This window comes from Sceloporus occidentalis, unplaced genomic scaffold, assembly GCF_023333645.1.
Source record: "Sceloporus occidentalis isolate IW3139 unplaced genomic scaffold, rSceOcc1.0.p SCAF_76, whole genome shotgun sequence".
NCBI lineage: Eukaryota > Metazoa > Chordata > Lepidosauria > Squamata > Phrynosomatidae > Sceloporus > Sceloporus occidentalis.
Genome location: NW_028317056.1, coordinates 740,578 through 750,233, shown reverse-complemented (window position 1 = coordinate 750,233; position 9,656 = coordinate 740,578). Strand labels below are relative to the sequence as shown.

The following is a 9,656-nucleotide window of genomic DNA, read 5'->3' as shown; positions in this document are numbered from 1 at the left end:
TACGGGCCATGAAGGTTCTGAAGGAAGGTTCTGGAGAAGGGGGAAGGTTCTGGGGATAAGGGAAGGTTCTGGGGATAAGGGAAGGTTCTGGAGATAGGGGAAGGTTCTGGGGATGGGGAAAGGTTCTGGAGATGGGGGAAGGTTCTGGGGATGGGGGAAGGTTCTGGAGATGGGGTAAGGTTCTGGGGATGGGGAAAGGTTCTGGAGATGGGGTAAGGTTCTGGAGATGGGGGAAGGTTCTGGAGATGGGGGAAGGTTCTGGGGATGGGGAAAGGTTCTGGGGATGGGGAAAGGTTCTGGAGATGGGGGAAGGTTCTGGAGATAAGGGAAGGTTCTGGGGATGGGGGAAGGTTTTGGGGATGTGGGAAGGTTCTGGAGATGGGGGAAGGTTCTGGGGATGGGGGAAGGTTCTGGAGATGGGGAAAGGTTCTGGGGATGGGGGAAGGTTCTGGGGATGGGGGAAGGTTCTGGGGATGGGGGAAGGTTCTGGGGATGGGGGAAGGTTCTGGAGATGGGGAAAGGTTCTGGAGATGGGGAAAGGTTCTGGGGATGGGGGAAGGTTCTGGGGATGGGGGAAGGTTCTGGGGATGGGGGAAGGTTCTGGAGATGGGGAAAGGTTCTGGGGATGGGGGAAGGTTCTGGGGATGGGGGAAGGTTCTGGGGATGGGGAAAGGTTCTGGAGATGGGGTAAGGTTCTGGAGATGGGGAAAGGTTCTGGGGATGGGGGAAGGTTCTGGGGATGGGGGAAGGTTCTGGGGATGGGGGAAGGTTCTGGAGATGTGGGAAGGTTCTGGGGATGGGGGAAGGTTCTGGAGAAGGGGCTTTTGGCCGTATGGGATCTCTCCGCGCGTTTCTGGATGATTGTCAAAATTCAGACGATTTACAATTTCAAAATTGGCTAAAATAAAATTTCCTGCAAACTCCAGGAATCATCATTTTGGAGTCTGTGGGATCTCCTGTCAGTCATTGATGGAGGAGAACCCTCTCTCTCTCTTCCTTGCTCTTTCTCTCCTCTCATATCTCTATTTCTGTCTTTACCCCCTCTCTCCTACATTCTCTCTCCATCTCTCTCTCTCGTTCCATCTCTCTCTCACCCTAACCCCTCTCCTTCGTCCCCTCTTCCTCCCCCTGTTGCATGTCCCCCTCTCCGCGCTCTCTCGCCGTGATCCCCTTCGCCTGTCCTCCCTCCTCCCTCTCCGCTTGCTCCATTTCTCTGGATGTTTGGGAATTAATTCTCGCTTCTCCTTATTTATTCATAGCTGTTTTATAGTCACCTCGCAGATTGCGCTCGTCTGCCGGGTTGGCCCTGCTGCCCGGGGTCTCTCGCTTTATTGGAGGGATTCCCTTAATCTTTGGAGGGCTTTGAGGGCCGCGGGGTGATGCCCCCCCCCAATATAGAGAGAGGTGCGAGGGGATCCTGATGGCTCTGTATACAGAGACGGGTTTTATATTGGGAGCTGATAGATTCTATAATGGAGCCCAGTAGACGATGCTGGATTACGGGTCAGATGTGCCCCAGAGTGGGGCAATTAGAAGCACAACGCTTGGGAAAGTGGGGATAGTTAGGGGCAGATTCTCAGTGTCGGGGTGAATGGGTACATTCTCAGGGTTTTTACCCCAGTCTCTTGGTAAATGGGCAGATTCTGGGGTCTCCTCTGATTTAGTGATATCTGAGCATCCCGATTGGTGCTTCTCTCCCTGCTATATCACAGCTGGAAACCCTGCTTGAAGACAGGTGACTTCATTGAGAATATCGTTACGTCCAGACAAGTGACTGTTTCCATAGATACCGTTATTAGAGCCATTTGGCCCCCACCATTAGTATCGAGGGGCTGTTAAAGGCTCTCAGCGTATGGTCATTGAGGAAGTTTGTGGTTTCAGATCCCACTCAGACCGGTCCCGGTGGGATTACTTTCCACGTCCTGCTCAATCACAGGATGTTTGGGGGAAGGATATCGGGACACATCACTCCCCCGTAAGGAGAGAGGAGCGCAGGGAGCGGGGGAGATCGGGACACGTTACCCCCCCTAACGAGAGGGGAGCGGGAGAGATCGGGACACTTCACCCCCCCGTAACGAGGGGGGAGAGCGGGACACGTCACTCCCGTAACGAGAGAGGAGAGCGGAGAGCGGGGGAGAGCTGGACACGTCACTCCCGTAACGAGAGAGGAGAGCGGAGAGCGGGGGAGAGCTGGACACGTCACTCCCGTAACGAGAGAGGAGAGGGGGGGAGATACCGATGGGGGTGGCACAGCTCCTACCCCTGCTGGATATTTCCAGGAGTTGCCCGTGGCCCCCGGGGTTATTTGGCTTCTGTCTGTCAGCCCTAAGTGGCCTTTCAGACGTCCCGGGACCGGCAGAGGCTTTCAGGAGTGTGGATTTTGTGTTCTCCGGCCACGGGTCATTAATGTAATGTGGGGGGGTGGGGGGTCCAAGGCGTTTCGTATCTCATTCCACTGGCAGATGGCGGAGAAGATGCATACGGATGTGCTTTGTAGCCCACAGAGCTTACATTCAAAAATCAAAGAAACAGCTTTCAAGAAATCCCAATTATTTTCCCCAAATCCTTTACCCCCCTCCAAATGAACCCTCTAAAGATAACCCCCTTCCAGATACACCCCCCATATACCCCCCACGCGTGGCCTGTGCTGGTAATTGTCGCGGTTCATTAGGGTAATCGCATTATCAATCGCTGCTCTCCTCGCAGGCGCCGAGGGATGTTGGGAAGCCGGCCACGAGCGCTCCGTTGGCTCGCAGGATGAGACGCTGTTTCCTTTTTAATGACAAGAAAATCCAGCTCTGGGGATTTTCAGTTTATTAACCATCACAAAGTCTCCGGGGCTGCCGTATCTTATGGTCACCTCTGCTGGGAGGCTGTTCCCCTTATCTACCCCCCCTCTCAGTAAAGTAAAACTCCTTTTCGTTCCATCTCAGCCTCCGACCCTCTAGCGTTAGATTCCGGCCTCTAATCCTTGACATTTTTAAATAACATTTTTTAATATCACTTCTTCCTGATTGGCTTTTGTGTTTAAACTAAATCTTATTAACGTGTTTTCTGATTGGTGCAGGCCAGGGTGTTAACCCTTTATGTACTGAGAATATTTAGTAATGTTATTTATTGGTAAGGGGTTGTTTATCACAAGCTGTATTTGCTAAAAGGCTTCCTGTCCCTTTAATGAATGAATCGTGATGCGGTTGTTGGTCATTTTGCACTGAATTCCCCATACGGAGGTAAATGTAGGATTAAGAGGGGCATTTACGAGAGAAGAGGGGGCTTTGGCTCCGGGCGTCAGGATCATATAGGGCAGTATATATTAGGGCAGTATATAAAAGGAGAGCGACACGGATAATCAGAGAAAAGACAATTTATTGAATATACAGGTCTGAGTGGGACGCGGCACCTCAGGGGTGGGGCTTATACAGATTGTTCAGACTGCACGGGTGGGGTCACATCACTCTTCCTGTTTGCAGTGGACGCAGCCCGGCTGGAGACCCCAGTGGAAGCCAATGCTGTGTATGACGCTGGAGTATCGGCCGCTGACGTAGCGCAGAGATGTGCCGGAGTACAGGGGGAAGTCGTTGAAGCAGGTGCCGGAGGGCTGGCCAAAGCGGAAAATGCGTCCATGGCTCGTCACAAACATCAGTTCGTTAACGTAGGAGGCCACCTTCCCTGACACCTGAGTGATGTTCTCCCCGGCGTGGAGGACCACCTCAAGCAGCGTGCCGGACGGGTTGCCGTAATACGGACCCCACTCCCTGCCGTAGCGGAACTGGATCCTGGTGGGAGGGCAGAAGGAAGGAATAAGTCATTATTAACGGGAGAGAGCTGCATCCAGACATTAGACGAAAAGGGCAGTAAATATGGGTGTGGGGCAAATGGGCGGGTGCTGGGGCAGGTGAATCAATAGGAAATAATCTACTTATTGAAGGAGAAACGCTCTGCTCGTCGTGCCGTGATAATCGCATAGAGGGAGAAATACTCTGCAGACTCACCCTATCACGTGGCTGGGGTTCTCACGCACTCTCAGGGCTGTGATTGGTCCATTCAGCTGCTCAGAGGAGTATGAGAACGCTGTGCCTCCTCCTGCTCCGTACTCGCCAGCGAAGGACGACATACGAGACTGAACTGAGGAGATAAAGGGGCATGAATGAGACCGAGGGGCCCCTCACCCCATATTACCCCTGTGGGGAAAATACCCCATCGGCTCCACTTTGCTGTCTATATATAGAGAGCTGTCATTACAGTGAAGCTGTCTCATGGTGTAGTCACGCTTCCCATAGACTGGAGAAATTCTTTAATGGGGAGGAAAAATCCTGCAGATCCTGAGAACACGAAGTTGGGACCGTTGGGATACATGCTGGGTTTCGAAAACATATATTTATATATAAATTGGTTATTTTAACCCTTACACTTAATGATTAGAACCGTAACGTACAATTTACACAGATTCCGATCCTGCCTGCCGCAAATTGTCCCTGGAATATAGCTTTAAGTGTATGGTGTTAGAGTGTGTGTGTGTAAGCGCATGGTGTTAGAGTGTGTGTGTATGTATGTGTGTGTGTGGGGGTTAGAGTGTATGTGTATGTAAGTGTATGGTGTTAGAGTGTGTGTGTATGTATGTGTATGTGTGTGTGTGGGTTAGAGTGTATGCGTATGTAAGTGTATGGGGTTAGAGTGTGTGTGTGTGTGTAAGCGCATGGTGTTAGAGTGTGTGTGTATGTATGTATGTGTGTGTGTGTGTGTGGGTTAGAGTGTATGTGTATGTAAGTGTATGGGGTTAGAGTGTGTGTGTGTATATGTGTGTGTATGGGGTTAGAGTGTGTGTGTGTAAGCGCATGGTGTTAGAGTGTGTGTGTATGTATGTGTGTGTGTGTGTGGGTTAGAGTGTATGTAAGTGTATGGGGTTAGAGTGTGTGTGTAAGCACATGATGTTAGAGTGCGTGTGAGTGTGTGTGTGTGTATGTATGTGTGTGTGTGTGTGTGTGGGTTAGAGTGTATGTGTATGTAAGCTCATGGTGTTAGAGTGTGTGTGTGTGTGAGTGTGTGTGTATGTATGTGTGTGTGTGTGGGGGGGGGTTTAGAGTGTATGTGTATGTAAGCTCATGGTGTTAGAGTGCGTGTGTGTGTGAGTGTGTGTGTATGTATGTGTGTGTGTGTGTGTGGGTTAGAGTGTACGTGTATGTAAGCGCATGGTGTTAGAGTGCGTGTGTGTGTGAGTGCGTGTGAGTGTGTGTGTATGTATGTGTGTGTGTGTGGGTTAGAGTGTACGTGTATGTAAGCGCATGGTGTTAGAGTGCGTGTGAGTGTGTGTGTATGTATGTGTGTGTGTGTGGGTTAGAGTGTACGTGTATGTAAGCGCATGGTGTTAGAGTGCGTGTGAGTGTGTGTGTATGTATGTGTGTGTGTGTGGGTTAGAGTGTACGTGTATGTAAGCTCATGGTGTTAGAGTGCGTGTGTGCATACAATAAACCGATATCCCCCCCTCCCTCGGGGTATTTAGTGCTGAATTGATGCACAGATACTGGTTACTCACCGGTGGCCGCTAGGGATGAGCCCAGCAGCCCCAGACACAGACACGCCAGGGCCAGCATCGCGCAGGGGCACACGCTCGGGATTCAACAGAAGAAAGTCTCAGAGATTTCGCTAAAGAGCAACAAAGAGAGCGCAACCGGTTACTGACAGCAACAAAACCGCTACATCCTACCCGTCCCACAACAGGGGTCTCTCCCGAGAGTGCATCTATCCCCCGGGGGGTCTCTCCTGAGAGTGCATCTATCCCCCGGGGGGTCTCTCCTGAGAGTGCATCTATCGCTCAGGGGGGTCTCTCCTGAGATTGGATCTATCCCTCGGGGGTCTCTGTTGAGATTGGATCTAGTCCATGTACCTCGGGTCTTTAGTGAGAATGGATCCAGTAGCGGGGTAGTCGGGGTATAGACGTGGCTCGTGTCCAGTCACTCACCTGGTGCTGTCCGGAGGCTGGCTGTCTAGAGCGGTCTCGCTTTACATCTATATATATAGGGCTCTCTCTGAAACATCTGTCACCCAGGTGAAGCCCTCTCTGTATTGATTACGTCCTGTTAACCCCCGCCATGCCAAACGTCACAGCCAACACTATAGAGTGAGCAGTATGTACAAGGAGGCGGCAGCACACAACGGGTTAATACCGTGACCCGGACCTTCCGTGTAGATAAAAGCAGAGATAATCCTGACGTAAACGGGCGATGGAGACCCGCGCCCTGTAATCAGTATGATTAAAGTTAGAAAGGCAGCATGGGGTCTGAAGCTGGGAATAAATGCCCCAGAGGACGCGCCGGGGGCAGCTCCGCGTTTGTAGGTCGGACTGCGCTGCGCTGAGCCGCTTACATTATTACACTTTGCCTAAAATAAGAAAACGCTTCTGTTTGGCACCAAACGTGGCTGAATAATAACCCCACGCGGGGCTTTTACTGCAACCCACCGCCCAGCAGCAGAGAACCCGCCTCGTAACAACTCTCACTGCAAGCAACCATCCCCTGCGGAGCGCTGCACGTTCTCCATCCCCCGCAGAGCGCTGTGTGTTCTCTATCCCCCGCGGAGCGCTGTGCGTTCTCCATCCCCCGCGGAGCGCTGTGCGTTCTCCATCCCCCGCGGAGCGCTGCACGTTCTCCATCCCCCGCGGAGCGCTGCACGTTCTCTATCCCCCGCGGAGCGCTGTGCGTTCTCCATCCCCCGCGGAGCGCTGCACGTTCTCTATCCCCCGCGGAGCGCTGTGCGTTCTCCATCCCCCGCGGAGCGCTGCACGTTCTCTATCCCCCACGGAGAGCTGTGCGTTCTCCATCCCCCGCGGAGCGCTGCACGTTCTCCATCCCCTGCGGAGCGCTGCACGTTCTCTATCCCCCGCGGAGAGCTGTGCGTTCTCCATCCCCCGCAGAGCGCTGCACGTTCTCCATCCCCCGCGGAGCGCTGCATGTTCTCTATCCTCCGCGGAGCGCTGTGCGTTCTCCATCCCCCGCGGAGCGCTGCACGTTCTCCATCCCCCGCAGAGCGCTGTGCGTTCTCTATCCCCCGCGGAGCGCTGCACGTTTTCCATCCCCCGCAGAGCGCTGTGCGTTCTCTATCCCCCGCGGAGCACTTTGGTTCTATATCCCCCGCAGAGCTCTGTGCATTCTCCATCCCCCCGCGGAGCGCTGTGTGTTCTCCATCCCCCGCAGAGCGCTGTGCGTTCTCCATCTCCCGCGGATCTCTGCGCATTCTCCATCCACCGCGGAGCGCTGTGCATTCTCCATCCCCCGCGGAGCGCTGTGCGTTCTCTATCCCCCGCGGAGCGCTGCACGTTTTCCATCCCCCGCAGAGCGTTGTGCGTTCTCTATCCCCCGTGGAGCGCTTTGGTTCTCTAACCCCTGCAGAGCTCGGTGCATTCTCCATCCCCCCGCGGAGCGCTGTGCATTCTCCATCCCCCGCGGAGCTCTGCGCATTCTCCATCCACCGCGGAGCGCTGTGGTTCTTTATACCCCGCAGAGCTCTGTGCGTTCTCCATCCCCCCGCGGAGCTCTGCGCATTCTCCATCCCCCCGCGGAGCTCTGCGCATTCTCCATCCCCCCGCGGTGCGCTGTGCCTTCTCCATCCCCCCGCGGAGCTCTGCGCATTCTCCATCCCCCCGCGGAACTCTGCGCATTCTCCATCCCCCCGCGGTGCGCTGTGCCTTCTCCATCCCCCCGCGGAGCTCTGCGCATTCTCCATCCCCCCGCGGAGCTCTGTGCGTTCTCCATCCCCCCGCGGAGCTCTGCGCATTCTCCATCCCCCCGCGGAGCTCTGCGCATTCTCCATCCCCCCGCGGTGCGCTGTGCCTTCTCCATCCCCCCGCGGAGCTCTGCGCATTCTCCATCCCCCCGCGGAGCTCTGCGCATTCTCCATCCCCCCGCGGTGCGCTGTGCCTTCTCCATCCCCCCGCGGAGCTCTGCGCATTCTCCATCCCCCCGCGGAGCTCTGTGCGTTCTCCATCCCCCCGCGGAGCTCTGCGCATTCTCCATCCCCCCGCAGTGTGCTGCGCATTCTCCATCCCCCCGCAGTGCGCTGCGCATTCTCCATCCCCCCGCAGTGCGCTGCGCATTCTCCATCCCCCCGCAGTGTGCTGCGCATTCTCCATCCCCCCGCGGAGCTCTGCGCATTCTCCATCCCCCCGCGGAGCGCTGCGCATTCTCCATCCCCCCGCGGAGCTCTGCGCATTCTCCATCCCCCCGCGGAGCGCTGCGCATTCTCCATCCCCCCGCGGAGCGCTGCGCATTCTCCATCCCCCCGCAGAGCGCTGCGCATTTCCTGAGCCCCCTTTCTGGTTACGCTGAGGTTTGCCCCGGCGGGGGGCAGGTGCCAGCTGCAGCTATAGTAGGGCTGGGTATATGATTCACGTCCTGTTAACTCACTTTGTAATAAAGTGGAGTGTGCGGTAAACGCGTCCCGGACAGACACCCGGAGGGACAAGGTGCAGGCGGAGGGGCAGATAAGAGAGCAGATGCCTCGTGGTACTGGGCGTTATCTCTTCCTGACAGGTGCATGTCACCCCGATGCCCCCTGTACTGATATCACTCGGGTCTGCGGACAGTGTGATGGATTGTAAGCTCTGTAGACGAGTCCAATGGATTTGTAATAATCACAGTAACAGTAACTTGGGCGCAGCTCGGGTCACTGAACATGCACCGCTACCTGCCGGGTGGGGATAAAATACCCCCGTAAATTACCCCCGTACCCTCCCTGTCTGGGGGCCGCCCGGGGGCTCCCGCTTGCTGAGTTATGTAAAGAGGGGGCAATGAGAGGAGCCTTTACTGGAGGCGATAAGGAGACGCTCAGCACCGGAGACGCTCGTCCTCCCACTCACTGCCTCCCCGGCACGGCAGCTGCCTGCGCGACCGCAATCAGCTCACTCCTGCAGCCTCGATTTTCCGGGCCGGGCTCAACCCCCCAATAACCCCAATAACGACCCCGCACACCACGGATAAGGAAAAGGAAAAGGAAAGGCCGCAACCAACTTTATTTACTACGCCAAAACCTGAAACAATAAACACCGGCCCATGCTGCCCCCCCCCCCCGCTGTGGGCATCATTCCCATTACCAGAGCACACTCGCATTCTCACACATACTCACACATACACTCAAATACACGCACATACACACTCGCATACTCACACATACACTCAAATACACGCACATACACACTCGCATACTCACACATACTCACACATACACTCAAATACACTCACATACACACTCGCATACTCACACATACACTCAAATACACGCACATACACACTCGCATACTCACACATACTCACACATACACTCAAATACACTCACATACACACTCGCATACTCACACATACACACTCGCATACTCACACATACACTCAAATACTCACACATACTCACACATACACTCAAATACACTCACATACACACTCGCATACTCACACATACACACTCGCATACTCACACATACACACTCGCATACTCACACATACACAAACATACACTCAAATACACGTGCATACACACACATACTCACACATATACACGCACATACTCACACATATACACGCATGCTCACACATATACACGCATACTCACACATATACACAAACATACACCTACTCACATGACAGCTTAGGCCTATAGCATCCATACAG

The 9,656-nt window shown here is 54.4% G+C and overlaps 1 protein-coding gene across 1 annotated transcript; it reads right to left on the bottom strand.

The window, feature by feature from the left end:
• Positions 1-3,451: 3,451 nt before the first annotated feature.
• On the bottom strand, positions 3,452-5,591 carry LOC149285649 (zymogen granule membrane protein 16-like). The gene is made up of 3 exons (XM_089495127.1): positions 5,534-5,591; positions 3,993-4,125; positions 3,452-3,776 (listed from the first exon to the last, which is right to left on the bottom strand). Exons 1-3 carry the CDS (start codon positions 5,589-5,591, stop codon positions 3,452-3,454), a joined length of 516 nt encoding a protein of 171 aa, XP_089351253.1.
• Between the last annotated feature and the right edge of the window lie 4,065 nt (positions 5,592-9,656).

What these genes read in the sequence shown, in the direction of transcription:
- LOC149285649 (XM_089495127.1), bottom strand. Translation starts at nt 5,591, where the DNA reads ATGCTGGCCCTGGCGTGTCTGTGTCTGGGGCTGCTGGGCTCATCCCTA. An exon ending in CTCATCCCTAGCGGCCACCG is followed by an intron (nt 4,126 to 5,533) that starts GTGAGTAACCAG and finishes TTATCTCCTCAG; the next exon opens with TTCAGTCTCGTATGTCGTCC. An exon ending in AACCCCAGCCACGTGATAGG is followed by an intron (nt 3,777 to 3,992) that starts GTGAGTCTGCAG and finishes CCCTCCCACCAG; the next exon opens with GATCCAGTTCCGCTACGGCA.